Source organism: Neofelis nebulosa, chromosome 2, assembly GCF_028018385.1.
Source record: "Neofelis nebulosa isolate mNeoNeb1 chromosome 2, mNeoNeb1.pri, whole genome shotgun sequence".
Classification (NCBI taxonomy): Eukaryota; Metazoa; Chordata; class Mammalia; order Carnivora; family Felidae; genus Neofelis; species Neofelis nebulosa.
The window spans coordinates 203,381,348-203,400,616 of record NC_080783.1 but is presented as its reverse complement, the minus strand read 5'-3'; the positions used below and the strand labels follow the sequence as shown (position 1 = coordinate 203,400,616).

Genomic DNA, 19,269 nt, shown 5'->3' with positions numbered 1-19,269 from the left:
CCCCTGATAGCATTGTCACCTTGGACGTGTCACCGGCTCTAAGCCTTAGCCCTCTCACCTGTATATTGGGGACCTATCTTGTGGAGTCATGGGAAAGATGAAATGAGGGGATATATGTATTTAACTTAATTTCAAGCACATAGGTGTCCGATAAATGTTACCTATTTTTATCTTAATCAGATAGTGATTCCAAAATGTCTTGATGAAAGAGATGGCTCTCTCATGAAATTTAAATGAACTGACTTAATTTTTGCTAGTGTTTATGACAAACCAAATCAACAGGAATCAAGATATCGTTTCCAATATTTTAAAGTCTTTTCACAAGCAAGTGCATTAAATAAACTTGGTCAATAAAACTTGTCACTTTAAATTTGTAGTGAGAGCACATTTAGACTAATTATAATTTATAAGTTTGAATGTTAATGAGACTTAATATGAGTTTTGACAGTGTTTGCAGAAGCTTTGAAATGAAATTAGACAGACTGATGAGTCAAATGAAAATATTTCAGCTTTTTATCCCAGAGGTTGTAAGTACAGCTGGTTTAATTTGGTGGTACAAACCAAATGTTGGCACCGATAATATCAATACTTATTTATGTATTTATTTTTTAAATGTTTATTTATTTATTTTGAGAGGGAGAGAGTGCAGGAGGGGGAGGGGCAGAGAGAGAGAGGGAGAGAGAGAATCTCAAGCAGGCTCCACGCTGTCAGCACGCAGCCCAGCGCGGGGCTCGATCCCACGAACCGTGGGATCATGACCTGAGCCGAAATCAAGAGTCAGCGCTTAACTGACTGAGCCCCTCACTCAGGCGCCCCCAGGTGCCTAAGTTCTAAAAATGCACAAGGGAGTTCAGTGTTAATCAAAGACATTAGCAACTGAATCCAGCGGTCACTGGGGTAAAGTTCTTGAGTTGGTTTGAAGAATGTCAGAGTCTGGTGAGCAGCCTCTTACGGTCTAGCAGTCCCTCTGTTCCCTGGGGGTTTGCTCCACGTGCCCGCTGCCTGTCACTGGCACAGCAGACATCACATATATTTATGTGTACTAAATGCTCCACTGCCATCGTGATCTAGAATGTATTTCTTAATTTCAGTCGTAGGTGTCCTCGTGTGCTTGATGCGTGTGTGGTTTGTGTTTCACTGGCAATTACTGGCTAGGTTTTCGTCTTTCTAGCATTGGGTACCCCGTGGTGACTTTGGGCTTTGGCTTCAAAAGTTACGTAAGCTACAAAATGCGGTTAAGGAAGCAAAAGGAAGTGCAGAAAGAGAACGAATTTTACATGCAGCTTCTTCAACAAGCCCTCCCCCCGGAGCAACAGATGCTCCAGAAGCAAGAAAAAGAAGCCGAGGAAGGTAGGTCTTTACCCTAAAGCTGTGTTGGCTCAGTAGATTAGTCATTATTTTGTCTATCAGTAGATTTCTTTTTTGGCCCTGGAAAAGTTGGTAGGACTTTGGAAGATTACCAAGGATTTTCCTGTTTTCTGGTGTTCCCCTTCAGGGCCATTGCTTTGTTTGATCATGAAATACAGGGCGTGGATGTTTTCTAGCTAGAAGCTGAAGACCATGTGCTTCAAATATGTTTATTTTATTTTATTATTTTTATAGCGTATTTTCCATTTCAACCTTTTATTTGTTACAAATATTTAAAAATGTTTATTCTCAGTAGCAACATAGCATATATAACTATGTGAGTTTATAATCGAAGCAAGCCAAGAACCAAAGTATAAGCAAGATCGCGATGTGGACATAAATAGTTGTTTTTGAAGTTAAAATTCTTCTGAATAGAGCAAAAGTGGTTCGGCCCCATTCTAAATGGTTCCTATAATGCAGTGCGGCTCTTAAAGTGAGCAGTTGCTAGTAAGACCACTCTAATGAGCACGTATCTAATTCAGTAGATGAATTGACAACAATACTAGTTTTCTTTGAAGGTTGGAAGTTTGGAGTCATGTTTTTAGTTGAAATATACCAATCTCACTCTCTGCTATAGTGCAGAAGGATCTCTTCAAGTAGACTTGGACAGACTGGAATGTGTAGACCTCATACGGAAAATTCTTTTCGAGTGCCCTACTAAATGTCATAGACTTATCACCTCATTGCTGGAGTCAAGAAAAACATAGATGCCCCATATCCTGACCTCATACCTCTCCTTTTGTTTCGTTTAATCACTTTCTTTTCAGTAAAGCTATTAACAGTTTGCTTAGCCTGTTTTAAAAGGTGGTCTCTTAAGAGTCTGACCTGCCTGTGTCCTCTCATCCCAGGGACAGACAAGTTTGATTTGACTGATAAATTAAGTATGACTTAACTGTAAAATCCTCATCTTCTTTTCAAGGCCCAAACTAGAATGGCTTGGTGTTTATAAATGATAGTGATTTTCCATAAACGATAGTTTTTTAAGTTTATTTATTTATTTAGAGAGAGAGGGGGGGAGAGAATCCCAAGCAGGCTCCACGCTGTCAGCACAGAGCCCGACGTGGGGCTCAAACCCGTGAACCATGAGATCATGGCCTGAGCTGAAATCAAGAGTTGGACGCTTAACCTTAACCCTAGGCACCCCATGGATTTGCTTGCGCAAGTTAGCATGATGTGGTGTGGCTATTACTGCTTCTAAATGAGTTTGTAAACTGATGGAGTAAGTTTCTAAGCATAGATAATGCAGTTTGTTGACTCTGTCTGTGCTGTGTTTTTATACAACTAAATGTTCCGGTGTGGGTTTTTTTGTTTGTTGGTTTGTTTTTGGTATTGTAGCAGCCAAAGGATTGCCTGATATGGATTCCTCGATCCTTATACACCACAACGGAGGTATTCCAGCCAACAAAAAACTCTCCACCACTTTGCCAGAGATAGAATACCGAGAAAAAGGGAAAGAAAAGGACAAGGATGCCAAAAAACACAACCTTGGAATAAATAACAACAATATTCTACAACCTGTAGACTCGAAAATACAAGAAATTGAGTATATGGAAAACCATATCAATAGTAAAAGATTAAATAATGATCTTGTGGGAAGTACAGAAAATCTCTTGAAAGAGGACTCATGCACTGCTTCCTCAAAAAATTACAAAAATGCCAGCGGAGTTGTGAACTCCTCACCTCGCAGTCATAGCGCCACAAATGGGAGCATTCCTTCCTCATCTAGTAAAAACGAGAAGAAGCAAAAATGCACTAGCAAGAGCCCAAGTGCTCACAAGGACCTAATGGAAAACTGTATTCCTAATAACCAGCTAAGCAAGCCAGACGCACTGGTGAGGTAAGTGTGCGTGCTGTGTCCTTCGACCACTTTTCCAGGAAACCCAACTTAAGTCTGGAAAAAACAGACCCTTCCATACGGGCCTGTGGGAATTGGTGACCAGATATTGTGGCTTTTAACCCGGCGGTATTTGAAGTGTTTATTTCACATGAGTTTGCTGGTCACCTAGTGCCGTTGTCCTGAAGCATTGATTCGGGCCCTTTTGAGTGTTCTGAGTAAGAGGTGACAGTGTTCTCTTTGCACACGTGACCAAATTTACACGTAACTCGATTCTTGCAGTGGTTTTGAAAGACAGATCTGTGGTCCTGGTCTTGCTCTGTTTGCATATCCAAAGTTCTTGTGGCATAGACACGAGACGAAGAGTTTGTGTCCTGTTCGCACATGTCCCTCTGTCAGACTGGATCCAACAGGCGGGGTGGGGTGGGTGCGGAGAAAGTTCACCTTACCACCTTGTGCTTGTTTTTGCTTGTTTTTGCTTGTTTTGGTTAATTCCACTTAAAACGTGGATTATGCCCCCAGATAACTCTGGGGAAATCAAGTTTGAAAGGTAATCTCTAAACATCCCACAGGTAAATACAATGTTAAACTTCAGTTTTAATCACAAATGTTCCTTTTCCCATCTTTAAGTAAGAGAATAACATCGTTGTATTTACCTTGACTGCCTCAGCCTTAAGTCTGCCGTGTTTTATATATTTTCTAAAATACACATATGTTCTTTTTACCTCTTATCTTTTCGATTTGGAAACTGGGATCTGAACGGGACCTTTTTTTTAAGATTTTTAAAAAATGTTTATTATTTATATTTGAGAGAGAGAGAGACAGACACACTGCAAGCAGAGGGGGCCAGAGAGAGAGGGAGACACAGAATCCGAAGCAGGCTCCGGGCTCCGGGCTCCGAGCTGTCAGCACAGAGCCTGACGCAGAGCTCGAACCCACAAACCGTGAGATCATGACCTGAGCCGAAGCCGGTCGCTCAACTGACTGAGCCACCCAGGCGCTCCTGAACTGGAGCTTTTTTCATGTGTAACTCAAGAGGACGGTTATAACTCCCTGCCTCCACTAAGTCATCTTCCATTCCTCTTCCTTTGGCTTAATTAAGAGCAGACAATTTCTTCTAGGAGGGAAGGTTTCCAGTGTTATAAATTATATAAAATAGATTATTTGTCTTACTTTTCTGACTGGCAGTTAGATTAAGAGAAATATATGTGGGTTCTGCTGCTAAAGGCTCTAGAGGTTTCCTAGCCCCCAGCCACCTTTAGAAGCATACCATGCTGTTGATGATGTCAGGCCAGCATCCACATCTGTTTGTTGCAACATTCTGCCCATGACGCCCTGCAGAGAAAACACTCAGCAGAGAACCCTCTTCCAGGGGCCCATGGGAGAAAGACCAATTAGTTAACCTTCTATTTCAAATCAAATGTCCCACAAATTTATTATATGCTGTAAATGAAATATGTGCCACAAGCTTTTTAACATCCTTTCTCCTATCCACGTAAGGTTTTTTTTGTGTTTTAATGTTTGTTTATTTATTTATTTTTTTTTTTTTCAACGTTTTTTTTTTTTTTTTTTTTTTTTTTTTGGGACAGAGAGAGACAGAGCATGAACGGGGGAGGGGCAGAGAGAGAGGGAGACACAGAATCAGAAACAGGCTCCAGGCTCCGAGCCATCAGCCCAGAGCCTGACGCGGGGCTCGAACTCACGGACCGCGAGATCGTGACCTGGCTGAAGTCGGACGCTTAACCGACTGCGCCACCCAGGCGCCCCAATGTTTGTTTATTTTTGAGAGCTAGAGAGAGCATAGGTAGGAGAGGGGCAGAGAGAGAGGGAGACACAGAATCCGAAGCAGGCTCCAGGCTCTGAGCTGTCAGCACAGAGCCCGACACGGGGCCCGAGCTCACGAACAAGGAGATCATGACGCAAGCTGAAGTCAGACTCTTACCGACTGAGCCACCCAGGTGCCCCTCCTATTCACTTTAAAGAATAGCAGTCAAGTCAAAACAGTTTTCCGCTGTTGGGTATTACAGAAACAGCAGATAAGACTCAGTCTTGTGATACCATCTCACTTGGGCCCCAGCTGTAATGTTGATTGACTCTGCCACCTAATCTGCCTCTAGCAAAGAAGTTCAAGGACTCAGATGGCCAGTCTTCCTTCTGTGGGTCCGGTGCCCCCATGCCTCCTCCTGGGTGGTATGGCTCTTCCTGTGGTCACTAATGTGTACTCTGATGTGCCTTGATCTGAAGGGCCCCAGAATATTATTACCCTGTTTTAGGGAATACCTGCTGTCAAATACATAAATAGGAAATACTATATTTAAAATGTTTTATAAGCTTCTGTAGGATTATTTTCAATGTCTAATGTATTACAAAGAATAAGGACACTTTGTGAATATCAACAGGGGAGAAACCTAAATAAATTATGGTCCATCCATTTGATGGACTTTCTTTTTTTAATGTTTATTTATCTTTGAGAAAGAGAGCAGAGAGAGAGAGAGGGGAGAGAGAATCCCAAGCCGACTCCACACTGCCAGGGCAGAGCCTGACACGGGGCTCGAACTCATGGACCATGAGATCATGACCTGAGCTGAAACCAAGAGTCAGACTGAGTCACCCTTTCTGATGAATTTTTAATATAGACATTACAAAATCATATTTTTGAGCCATATTAAACAATATAGGGAAGTGCTCCTGACACAATATTTAATGAAGAAAGTAGAAAGCAGTTTTATGAAAAACATCTTTTTTTCTCATATACACAAAAATGATTCGAAGGGGAAGGAACTAAAATGATAGCAATAATTATTGCCTCATGATAGTATTGGGGCTTTAGTTTTTCTTTTTACTTTCATGCATTTTCAAATTTTCCAAGACGAACAACAATAGAAGTTTATAAACAGAAGCTATCTGAGCACATTACTCAGCTTGGTTGTAGGAGGCCTTATCACATTTCCTCTCGTCCTTCTTGGCCATCTCCCATTTCCTCTTGTTTGACTCCATGTATGCTTTGGTGAATATTAGTAAGACTATAATTGACCCAAACCTGACGTGCTCGAGTTGTTAGCTAGACAGTGGGGTTGTATCTTAAGATGGAGAGGGGCTGGATTCAGGGGCCCATAAGGCTCCTTCTGATGTAAACGTACTGGGCTGACAGCCTATATGGGAGCCCTGGGCTACAGCAGACAGGCTTCTGGTTGTGCACAAGCCAGGCTGGCTGGAGGGAGAAGACTGATCTCCCACTTCCTGTTTAAAAAAAAAATTTTTTTTTAAATCTTTTGGAAAACCAGTACTGTAATACAATGGTAAGTTAATTGCAAAACATTCCACAGCTCGCCTGTCTCAGCATCATGATTGAGAGCTGTTCTATTTGAGGAACCGGTACTGTGACTTGGGGGAAAAATTCATTAGGACACCCCTTTCAAAGAGAATTCTTGTAGGTCCTTGTGGCTGTGAAAAGGGTTGATGGCCACTCCTTGTTGGAAGGAGCAAGTAGTCCTTCAGGTCTTTTTTCTGTCCCTCTCAGCCCCACGCACGCTCCCCCCCTGTGCGCTGTATTCCACAGGTTGGCGAATGACTGCGCCCAGGCCAAATCTGGCCCACTGCCTGTTTTTGTAAAAAATAGTTTTATTGGAACACAGCCATGCCCGCTCATTCATTTACGTAGCGTCTGTGGCTGCTTTTGTGCCACAGTGGCAGTTGAGTAGCTGCGACAGAGAGACAGAGACCGTGTGGCCTACAAAGACAAAGATATTAACGGTCCGGCCCTTTGCAGAAAAAATATGCTGATAGATGGCTACGGTTAGAGAATGTGCGGGAAGGTGGGGACTTGGGAAGAAGTGTTGCCTGTAAGATCCTTCCCAGGAAAAGTTTGGGAACGTGCGAAAGCCAGCCCAAAGTTTCTCTTCTCATTTGAAAAATACATCTTACAAAATGACCTGACTTCTGCCAGCTTGGTTTCTGAATCCTTTACCCAGGATATTTAGAAACAGTCTTATATTGTTGGTGGCCAAAATATTTAAATTCTGACCTGAGAAAAATTCTAGATAAAAACAGAAAATACAAGAAGGAAGATCAGTTATTTGTTTTTCTAATTTTTTAAAATGTTTATTTTTGAGAGAGAGAGAGGGAGAGAGAGAGACAAAGCGTGGGGGGGTTGGGGGCGGGAGGACAGGGAAAGACAGAGACCCAGAATCCCAAGCAAGCTCTAGGCTCTGAGCTGTTGGTACAGAGCCCGACACAGTGCTTGAACCCACAAACCGTGAGATCGTGACCTGAGCCTAAGTCAGATACTTAACCAACTGAGCCACCCAGGTGCCCCGAAGATCGGTTATTTTAACTAAGAGCTGGGTTAAAAGGAATGATGGAAATTAGAATGAGATCTGCTACATTTCTTCTAAAATCTGGTCAATTTTAAAACATTTTAAATGTGAAAAAATTACAGAAGATTTAGAGAAAAGGGAGAAATAGTCGCACCATGTGACACAAATCACTGTTAAAATTTTGTCGTATATTCTTTTCATCAACTAAACTTACCTAGTTGTGGCCATAGTGTTTGTGTAGTTTTCGTGTCCGGCTTCTTTCTCTTAAATTATATCTAAATCATTTTGCCAGTGCAGCCGAACCCTCTTTTTCCCTTGATGTGGAATATTCCATGGCAGTCTGTGAGATCACTCGGCAGCTGCTCTAAGATGGGGCAGGTCAGGGTGACAGTGGAGTGGCTCTCCTGCAGTTTCAGGGCCTGGGAGCGGGAGAGCCGGCAGCCGTGTGTGCGCTCGATACGAAGCTCCCGCTCAGATACAGCCCCAGACTGGAGGGTTCTTCTTCGCCACTCTCCCTTGTTTCCAGGTCAAGGGAGAGAATGTAAAACTCTGACTACAAAATGTAAAGTGATCGCTGTTCTGCTGAAATGCTGAAACAAAAAAAAGGCTCCTCGGTTCACTTCCAGTCTATTTTTTTTTTCTTTGGTACCCAACACAGAAGATTCATCCCTTCTATTTTTAGTGCTTGTTCTTAATAAGATATCAACTTTGTCTCTAATGTAGTTGAGCCGTATCTGGTACAAAGAGTCACGAAGGAAAAGTCTCCGGGGTTTGCCTCACAGAGCTGCATTTAACAAAACCGAGTCGGATTTAGAATGGTGTTTATTTGTTGGAGCTGGAAGCGTTCTCAGGGGCGTCTAGACCAGCCTCCCCAACCCTGTCTTTTCGTCTGTGAAGTAGATGAGCCCTGGGAGAGTAGACGGCTAGTCTGAGTGACCAAGCTAGAGTGGCAGTGCCAGGGCCGGAACCCACGCTTCTTGACTTCTGCCTTTTTGGTTCTAACCATGCTGCTTTAAAAAGGTTTATCAGGGGCGCCTGGGTGGCTCAGTCGGTTAAGCGGCCAACTTCGGCTCAGGTCATGATCTCGCGGTCTGAGAGTTCGAGCCCCGCGTCGGGTTCTGTGCTGACAGCTCAGAGCCTGGAGCCTGTTTCGGATTCTGTGTCTCCCTCTCTCTCTGACCTTCCCCCGTTCATGCTCTGTCTCTCTCTGTCTCAAAAATGAATAAACGTTAAAAAAAAAATTAAAAAAAAAAAGGTTTATCAACCTGCTTTATTTTTCTGCTTTATATTTTTCTTTCTGTGCTGTTATTCATTTTAAATATACACGCAAGCAAAGCTGGCTCGGTGACTGGCACCAGACCTAGATTTTAGGCTCTCGTGGCTAAAATCCGTGGAAGAAGTGCTTAGAACTTCAGAATTCATTTTTTATTAATTCATGAGTTATTCAGAATTCATTCATTTCCTTTTTTGTAGAGAGACGCTGTTCTAAGTGTTTTTCAAATTTTTGCTCTTGCCAAAGACACAAGGGTGTACTTAATCTCTGAGTGTAGAGGGGCCAGCCACTCATACCCTTGAAAGCTTACGAGGTCTCTGAGAATTCAGCTCTGCTTAGGGCTAGCTTGGTTCAGACAGCCCAGAACCACCCAGCATGGAATTTGCCCTTTTGGGAGGGAGAATTCTGGAGTAGGCTTAACTGGTCACCTGGACAGCCAAGAGCCCTGAACTGGAAGACTTAAGCCCAGGGATGTAACCATCAACTTACCCTGAGGAGAGGCCACTAGCGAGTGACTTCCTGGAAGGCCTGGGATCCTGGGGTTGGGACACTGCCATGATAGTAAGTTCTGGAGAAAGTTTGAAGCCAGGGAGCCGGGGAGAGCCTTCTCTTTAGGGAAAAATGGGATCTGGGGAAAGTTATACTCTATTCAATACTCACTCTTTTATTCCTCTCTAAATTTATTTGGTTACTTTAGGCACACCAAAACGTAGTTACTTATAACTTAATTTGTTCACATAATTCTACTTGTTAGGAGACTTGAGATCCTGGGGGTGGTGGTGGGGAGGGGAAAACTTTGTCGGGATTTTTCAGATAATCTCTAAGCAAGTGGTGACCCCGCCTCAGAGGGAAAGGAGGGAAGGGGATGGATAGAGAAGTACTTTAAAAAATTTAAAAAAAATTTTTTTTTAATGTTTACTTAGTTTTAAGAGGGTGTGAGCGGCTGAAAGAGAGGACCTGAGGATCTGAAGCGGGCTCTGCACTGATAGCAGAGAGCCCAGCCTGGGGCTTGAATCCACAAACCGTGAGATCATGACCTGAGCTGAAGTCAGACGCTCAACCGATGGAGCCACCCAGGCGTCCCCTTTAAGAAACTTTAACTTGTTCACTGGGGCACCTGAGTAGCTCCATCGGCTAAGTGTCCGACTTCAGCTCAGATCATGATCTCACAATTTGTGGGTTCAAGCCCCGCATCCGGCACTGTGCTGACAGTTTGGAGCCTGGAGCCTTCTTCGGCTTCTGTGTCTCCTTCTCTCTCCACCCCTTCCCTGCTTGTGCTCTCTCAAAAATAAATCTTAAAAAAAATTAAAAAAAAAAAAAAGAAATTTTAACTCGTTGGCTTACACTGAGGAGTATTTAACACTCAGCCCAAGGACTGACTTATATTACCAGATCTGGACCTTAGAGAAATATTTTTGGAACATATAGATTGATGACAACATGTTTTATTAAATAGGCTATATAATGTTCTAGTCCGTCAATGAGTGTATCGATTAGTATTATGTTTTAGCAGGCTGTGATGTGTTTGTGACTCCTCTCTTTCTGGTTTAAGCGGGGGTGGGGGTGGGGGTGCAGAATGTCATTGTTCTTCATTCCACTTTCTAGCCCCTATAAGCCTTGTGTTTGTATTTATGATTTTAGGTTTCTCTTACAAAGGGGGACGAAGGTGGCCAAAGCTAAAACAGCCAGCTTTCCCCCTTGACCGGACTTGCTGGTGGCACAGATTGCCCAGATGTGACTTGTGACTAGCAGTTTACAATCTGTTGTACTTTAAAACATTTTTTTTTCTTTTTATTTCAGAGAGAGAGTGCGTGGGGCCGGGGGGTGGGGGCAGACGGAGAGAGAAAGAGAATCCTAAGCGGGTTCCATGCTCAGTGTGGAGCCTGACGTGGGGCTTGATCCCGTGACCCTGGAATCATGACCTGAGCTGAAATCAAGAGTCAGACGCTCAACTGACAGAGCCACCCACGTGCCTCTGTACTTCTGAATTTAATCTTGTCTTCCAAATACCAGCATTTGAGATTGTTGTAGAACCTCTGACTTACATAAGCCTTCTTAGTGTGGTCTTGCTCTGTGGGGAAAAACGACAGGAGACCGGTTTACAGGACTTCCCATTTTTCATTTCCCCGCATTTTGAGATGTCTGTGCACAACTAAAAATTACATATCCTTTGAAAAGAAAGGGCCATGTTTTTAGATTCTGGTTTTTAATAATCAGTGGGTTCAGTGTGACCTGGTGTGAATAACTGAAAAAGAGCTAAGCGAAGAGAGACTCCAAGAAACTCGTATTTTGTCACCTCAGAGAAGCTTTTCAAAGCAACAAGGAAAGTTAGGGGCAGATGCCATGTCCCAGAAGAACAAAGAGACGCCATTTCTTCTTACAACTGTCCGTCTTTCCCGTCCCTTGTAGGAAGCTGTCCGGGTGTTTGCCCATCTCAGGGTTAGAAGTGGGTGGGGCTGGCTCCCAGCTCCAGAGGCCAGGAAAGACAAGGAACTTGGTGGGTGGTTCCAAGTTGTAACAGAAAGTGAGGAAGCAGATTCAGTGCATGGAACCCAAGATTGTAGGCACAAAGCCATAATACAGTCCAAAGCTGAGACCTGACCGTGGGGAAGAACTAAGAGCCGTGGATTCAGGAGGTAGAGCCTGTGAGCAGCCCCTTGGGCAGGTGCCCCAGGGGGGGATGGCACTTGTATGGACTAATCTAGCCCTCCCCCCCAAGGCCTGAAGAGTCCTCAGTGGGGAATCACAGGGGTTTGGGTGAGACAGGTTACAGAGGGTTCTCTTGAAAGGTGGAAACCCATCTTCAAAGCAAGTAATGGAAAGCCTCCAAGATTGATTGTTAAAGGGGAGGAAGTAGCAAAACATTGCATTTATGAGGCCATTATAAAATATGGGTGGATATGGTTCTCAGATACACAGAAAATTACTTGAAATAACACATACCAGATGGTCAATTGTAGTTGATTGTAGGGGATATTTACTTTCTATTTACATTGTCTATTTCTGTGGAGTTTGAATTTTTACACGGGCTTGTTAATACCCAGAATAGAACCTAAGCTCAGTGAGGCCAGGGACCTCCTTTTCTCTTACCTGCCATGGTACACAGAGTAGATACTCAATAAATACCTGTTGAATGAACATTCCCTTCGTGCAGAGAAAATGCTAGAAAGAGACGGGAGGAAGATGAGCCTCAGTCATCACAGTGCAGTGCAGTTCAAAGTTGAGTGGCAGTGTGGCTCAGAGAGGCTTTTGAAGTTAGAAAAGTTACATATTACATTAGACAGGCCAAGCACCGAACATTCAGTGTCCCACTGTTTGTTGCTCGTGAGTAGGTTGTTAACAAGCTTATTTCTAAAAAATAGAAATACTTTCCACTCTAAGCCCCTTTCCTTGGTATTTCCTAGGAAGTTTTGCAATTTAGTACTCTGTCAGTACTATTTTCTAAGGATATTCAGGGGGTTCAAGAATTTCTGGAAGTTACCAGGGACAAGGGGAGAAAACTCATCCAAGGGTCTCCTCTCAAAAAAGCCATTTGCTCTGGCAGTGGGTCGGTTGTGCTTCAGGGCCAGGGAATCTAGGCACAAGCCACGCCTCGGCCAAGAACTTGGAGGAGATCTCAGTTTGCTGCTTATTCATCTCTCCTGGTGAGTCTTGCCCTCTCCCCTGCCAGCCCTGGCCATGCTCTTTGTCTGTGTGGTAGCTGGATAGGGAGCTCAGATCCCACGTTTCTGCTTCAAGGAAATCCCCCAGGTTAGAAAATGTGTTGACTCGAGGCACCTGGGTGGCTCAGTCGGTTAATACGCTTTTGACTCTCGATTTCAGCTCAGGTCATGATCTCACGGTTTGTGCATTTGAGCCCCGTGTTGGGCTTTGCCCTGACAGCTTGGAGCCTGCTTGGAATATTCTCTCTCTCTCTCTGTCTCTCTCTGTCTCTCCTTCTCTCTCTCTCTCTTTCCCCCACCCACAAAATAAATAAACATTAAAAAAGAAAATGTGTCGACTGTTTATATATCATCTCTGGTGCTAGAGGGAGAATGATAACATTTGTTCTCTTTTGCATCTGAACACATTTTGCTGGGTGCCAGAAACAGTTTGCGGAAGAAAATCTGGGGCTTGGGCCCTGGGACTTTACCCCAGCTGCATCCCCTACGGGTGGCCCCTGCACACCGCAGAGCTAACAAACCGTGGCTGCAAAATGACTTGCTTGCTACCCTCCCCAGGGAGTGCTGGCTACCAAAGCAGACCTTTCTGCTTCTATAGGTACACAGAGTCATTTATTTGTAACAGTATTATTTCTAGCCCAGAGGAAGAATTTAGTAAAACTGTGTGAAATTTTAGAATAAAGATGATGCAAACTGGGCAGTTAGAGGTTCCAACTAGATTAAATATGTCGAATTTAGCGGCTGCCGAATTATTTGGAAATGATTAAGTGGAAAAAATAAGTAGTAGAGCCATAGTTCTATTTAGTAAATTTGGTGTGTGTGTTCTCTGTCTCTGTGGGAAAATGTTTTTGATTCATGTTTGTGTAGCATTGCCTCTGAGCAGACATGACTTATTTCCACTTTCTGCCATGCTCATAATATTTACGGTACCTATAGGTTTTATTTGGTTGGCTCTGTTTACATTAATCCACAGTATAGTTTGAGTTGATTTTAAGCACTGCAGTTATTTAAAACTATCATATTCTGAGATATAAATGTGGTAATAGGAGCATGATAATTTTATACTTAAACAGGGCTGGTGTGTGACTTGAAAACCATGTAGCTCGGGAGAAACTAGGCATCAGTGACTTTAAGCCACCAGTTTGCCTACTGCCTTCACATCCAGGGAACCAAAGAAGATAATTATGTTGTACAGATAAATAAATTACGAAATGACACCAATTATTTGCTGTAGGGAGTCCACACTGGAAATATTTTTCTGTTGAGTACTAAGAGTTTATTCTAACAAAACCGGGATTTCTAGCTAGACAATTGGAAAGTTTCCCTCCCTAGAATTCAGAAGGAACTACTATAAAACTTTGTGTTAAATTCTGAGTCAGTACCCCTGCTGGCACATAATGAATTGAGATTTCCAGCTAAGGGGATTAGTGGTGGATTCCCTGAAGGGGACGTACTCCAAGGAAAAGGAACTATATTCTTTAAATGTTACTCACGCCATCATTTAGAAACCAGCTGTTTGAATCCTTTGACAGCCAGTGTGGGCGCACTTCAATCTTTGCAAACGTCTGAGACCTTTTTTCCAGCCAGCTGGGCCTCTCGGGGTTAGAATAAGTTTTGGTTTCTCTTTTATGGGAAGAATGACAGCTCTTCTCTCTCATAAGGTGCACTTCACAACTCCCTTGGCCCAGTGTTGTTCCAGGCTTGAAAAGAAACAGAGTAATGAACTGGAAAAGACCGTTGCCCTTCCTCTCCCCCTGGCCCTAGAGCTGGGAGCAGGACAGGGCACAGCACAGGCTGGGGTTGGCACCATTTGCATTCGCTACTGCGCCTGGCCCCTGGGAGTCAGCATGCACGTACCCTTCCTGCGGGACAGCTGATTGTCACCATGGGGGACTGCATGTTCCCTTCCTGCGGGACAGCCGATTGTTGCTGTGGGGGATGGATTGCAGGCCTGGTTGGTGTTGCTAAATCTTCTGAGATTTTGAAGAGATGCCAAAGATAGATATCTATGTCAAATCTCCCAGTTTTGAAGTCAGGGAGGGTCAAACAAAACATGTTTATGGGCCAGATGGGCTTACCAGTTTGCAGCGTCTGCACCTGACCCTTCCTGTTATTCTTGTATTTTGTTCCCTCCCACCCCTCTGGCCCTACCCATCAAAACTTGACTCCTATAGGAAGGATTTTTCTGTTACGGGGTATCTGGTAAATCCCGTGAACTCATTTGCCATGTGTGAATGGGAACTTTTTGCTTCATCCTCTCCTTCAGTTCTTGGCATTCTTGGAAAACATGCACCTGTTGACAGTGTCTCCCTCCACCCCAAAGACCATCCCCTTTACAGTCACATGCCCACAGCTGACTGTGAGGCTTTCGGAGCACTTAGAAGGAGAAGGGACGGCCGGCCTTGTGATAAGGGTGGTTTGGGTGTCTGGTGTTCCTCCAACCATACGCCACAGAGAGCTGCTTAGCCCTCCTGGGCCTAGAACTGGTGACTTCTCCCACGCCAACATGTTTCTCTCCCGTGTCCTTAGAGCATAAAATACATCAAAATTTGGGACGGGGATGCTGGTTATTCAGACTTCACGGGCCAGCTGGTTTAGAATCTGGCCTCCCAGCACCATCCCTTATGACGTGTGTATACTTTGAAGCCTGATGTCAGAACGATGTCTGCTCTTGCCTTTCCAGAGGGAGCCAGACCAGGGCGATAAACTACAGTTCTAGAGTCTAGATTTAGAAAAACTATTGTTTTGATAGCAATTGATGAATGGGAAGTAGTTGATGTCGATTCAGGAAGTGAGGCATTCTCTACTCCAGAAGCTTAAATTCCCCTTTTTTGGGAGTGACCTAAAAAGTTTATAAAGTAAAAGAGTTGGACTTTCCCTAAGGCTTTCAGATTATTCTGAAACTGGCCTGTGACGTGGACAAATCTAAGAGTAACAGTGAACACTGAAAAGCCGTGGAAAGCAGATTAATAGCCTCCTCTTTTTTTTTTGTTTAAGTTTTCATTTAAATTCCATTTAGTTAACATACATCCTAATGTTAGTTTTAGGTATACAGTATAGACTCAACACTTCCGTACAAGACCCAGTGCTCACCATGACTAGTAGACTCCTTAATCCCCATCGCCTGTTCAACCTGTCCCCTGTCCCCCTTCCTTCTTGTAACCATCAGTTTGCTCTGTTATAGTCAAGAGTCTCTTTCCTGGTTTACCTCTCTTTCCCCCGCCCTTTGCCCATTTGTTTCATTTTTTAAATTCCACGTGAGTGAAGTCACACGGTATTGGTCTTTCTCTGACTGGTTTTACTTAGCAGAATACTCTCTCGCTCCATCCATGGCGTTGCACATGGCAAGATGTCAGTCTTTTTTATGGCTGAGTGGTCTGCCACACACACACCACATCTTCTTTACCGATTCATCAATTGACGGACACGTGGACTGTTTCCATAGTGTGGCTGTTGTAGATAATGCTGCTGGAAGCATCAGGGCGCGCGTATCCCTTTGAATTAGTATTTTTGTATCCTTTGGGTAAATACCTAGTAGTACAGTTGCTGGATCGTAGGGGAGTTCTGTCCTTAACTTTGTGAGGAATCCACACTGTTTTCCAGAGCGGCTGCGCTAGTTGGGGTCCCCACCAACAGTGCAAGAGGGTTTCTCCACATCCTCGCCGCCACCTGTTTCCTGTGGTGTTGATTTTAGCCATTCTAAAAGGTGCGAGGCGATCATCTCATCGTAGCCTCCTCTTTTAAAATAAGTTTCTCCCAATCACCAAATAATAATTAAAATGTTAAAAGTAAGTTCTGGGGCCTCCTGGGTGGCTCAGTCAGATGAGTGTCCAACTTCGGCTCAGGTCATGCTCTCCACAGTTTGTGGGCTCGAGCCCCGCGTCGGGCTCTGTGCTGACAGCTCGGAGTCTGGAGCCTGCTTCAGATTCTGGGTCTCCCTCTCTCTCTGCCCCTCCCCCGCTCGCTCCCTCTCTTTCTCTCTCTCAAAAATAAATAAACTTAAAATAAAAATAAGGGGGTGCCTGGGTGGCTCAGTCGGTTGAGCGTCCGACTTCAGCTCAGGTCACGATCTCACGGTTCGTGAGTTCGAGCCCCGCGTCGGGCTCTGGGCTGATGGCTCGGAGCCTGGAGCCTGCTTCCGATTCTGTGTCTCCCTCTCTCTCTGCCCCTCCCCCATTCATGCTCTGTCTCTCTCTGTCTCAAAAATAAATAAACATTAAAAAAAAAATTAAAAAAAAATAAGTTCTATATGTTGAGTATATCTAACTTTGAAGATCAAGAAAAGATAGCCACTATCTTAATATAATATCCTGTCAGTCTTTTTTCTCTTGCATGCATATATATTAGTGCATACATATTATTTTTACAAACAGAGCTCATACTATGTATAATAGTTTGTTCTGTTTAATTTTTTTTAATATTTGTTTATTCTTCAGAGAGAGAGACAAAGTGTGAGCAGGGGAGGGGCAGAGAGAGGGAGACATAGAATCCGAAGCAGGCTCCAGGCTCCGAGCTGTCAGCACAGAGCCCGATGCAGGGTTCGAACCCACGAACCGTGAGATCATGACCTGAGCCGAAGTCGGATGCTTAACCGACTGAGCCGCCCAGGTGCCCCTATGTAAAATATTTTGTAACTTGTCTTTTTCACTGACTACATCGTGAGCATTCTACTGTGTCCTCAAATATTCTTCCTTAACGGTTTCTTACTGGCTGCATGTCAGTCAGACACATGAATATACAATTTATTTAGTCAGTCTTCCGTTGAATATTTAAGTGTTTCTGTTTTTTTTTTTTTTTCTTGTTCGAAGTAATGCTGCAACAAACACACTCTTACGTAAGTCTTTGTGTGGATCTCCTGTTCTCCTCTGGATAAATGTCAGGGAATGAGATGAACATTTTAAAGGCTTTTGATACAAACTATCAAATCTGACCACATCCTTTAAGGACCTTATTAAAAATACTCGTTGTAGCACTCACAGCTTTATTCTTGAAGGGTTTCAAGAAGTCAGTTCCCCTATTTCCCTATAGGACCAGTTCCGTGAATGCCTCTAGGATTCCTTTTCTCTCTTTGCATTCTTGAGGACAATGAATGTGTTTACCTTTTGCATTTGACACATTAGGGAGCAGAGATGTTAAGTACTTTGTAATAACAGTTTTACTTAGTAATCATCAGTCTGTTGCGTGTTTTGGGATATCTGTGCCTGGTAAGCAATTGTAGTAACCACCGTGAGACCTGAGGCAGCTTCAGGTCACTGTATCCAAAGCTGTGATCTGTAGGACATGTGGGAGCAACTTCAAGTCAGCATCGTAGGCCTTACTGAAGATGAAGTGCATTCGGGCTTGTGTGTGCCTGTCCCGTGTTGCCCGTCCTGTCAGCGAGAATGACCTGGAAAGGGAGAAGGGGAGGAGATGGTGGAGAGGGTTCTTCTGGAGACAGAGCTTTAACGTATGAGCTCAGTGTTCCTCATAGACAGCTGTGTGGTCCTAAACAAGTCTTGTCTTGTATGATTGATGTGTAACAGGGGATCTCCTAATGGAATTAGGTCCTTAACAAGATGAAGCAGTTGGCCTTCATTTATTCTTTTCATGTACACCTGCCTTCTTCATAAGCAAACGCCCGTTTACCCCTGTCTCCTTCAGCCACTATTAACCGAAAACTCTGACGGCCTGCTGTAGGTAGAATGTTGCCAGGGCTGACCCTGTTCTAAGCACTGTGAGGGTTAGAGACAGTGGCCTATAAGGACTGGAAGAAACTTTAGAAATACAGTTCCAGGGGCGCCTGGGTGGCTCAGTCGGTTGAGCATCCGTCTGATTTTGGCTCAGGTCATGATCTCACAGTTCGTGAGTTCAAGCCCCACATCGGGCACGCTGCTGCCAGCTCAGAGCCTGGAGCCTGCTTTGAATTCTGTGTCTCCCTCTCTCTGCCCCTCCCCTGCTTACACTGTCTCTCTCCCTCAAAAATAAATAAAGATTAAAAAAAATTAATAAATAAAAAAAAGAACTACAGTTCTGGCTTCTAATTTTATAGCACATTCAGCCCCTGGCTTCAAAGAATGTATAGTCTTTGGAGAAAAAGATACATACACAGGAAAATATTAAACACCAGAACAAATTAAAAAACAGCACAGGGCAACAGCTTAGTACCCAACAAGGATCACCCACAGTAAAGGCTTTCACATATCGGGGGGAGAGAGAGGACTTTGGGCCCTGGAGATCTGCACCTTGTGCTGGAGAGCTTGTTTTGTTTTGTCTTTATTTTTTAACTGGGCCTTGAAGAGTGAGATTTGAAAATTGGAGGCCATTCCTCCCCAAGGGCTGGTATAATTAAAGGCAGAAGATGTCTGGAAAGCAGGAGTGGGTAATTTTGGCTGGTGCGATGAGGTTGTTAGAAGCACCTATGTCTCAGCCACTTGGCTGCATGATTTGGAGACAATCTTCTGAAGCCCCTTTTCTTACAGAGCAAGCCATCTTGTAAGTTGGGGCTTTTTTTGAAGTGTGCTTGACATAATATTGAATCAGAGTCTCAGGTGTACAACGTAAGTGATTCAACAATTATATACATTATGAAATGCTCACCATGATAAGTGTATTATATTATTGACTGTATTCCCTATGCTGTACTTTTTATCCCCATGACTTACTTATTTCATAACTGGAAGAGTGAACCTCTTCATCCCCTTCACCCATTTCACCTCTCCCTCTTCCCTTTGGCAACCACCAGTTTGTTCTCTGGATTATGAGTCCGTTTCTCTCTTTTTTGTTGTTGTTCATTTGTTT

The 19,269-nt window shown here is 43.8% G+C and overlaps 1 protein-coding gene across 1 annotated transcript in view; it reads left to right on the top strand.

The window, feature by feature from the left end:
- Positions 1-19,269, top strand: part of MACO1 (macoilin 1) — a 63,597-nt gene that overhangs the window by 22,918 nt on the left and 21,410 nt on the right. The window contains exons 5-6 of the mRNA XM_058718575.1: positions 1,172-1,350; positions 2,743-3,244. Of these exons, the coding sequence (XP_058574558.1) occupies positions 1,172-1,350; positions 2,743-3,244 (681 nt within the window). The remainder of the gene's footprint in view (positions 1-1,171; positions 1,351-2,742; positions 3,245-19,269) is intronic.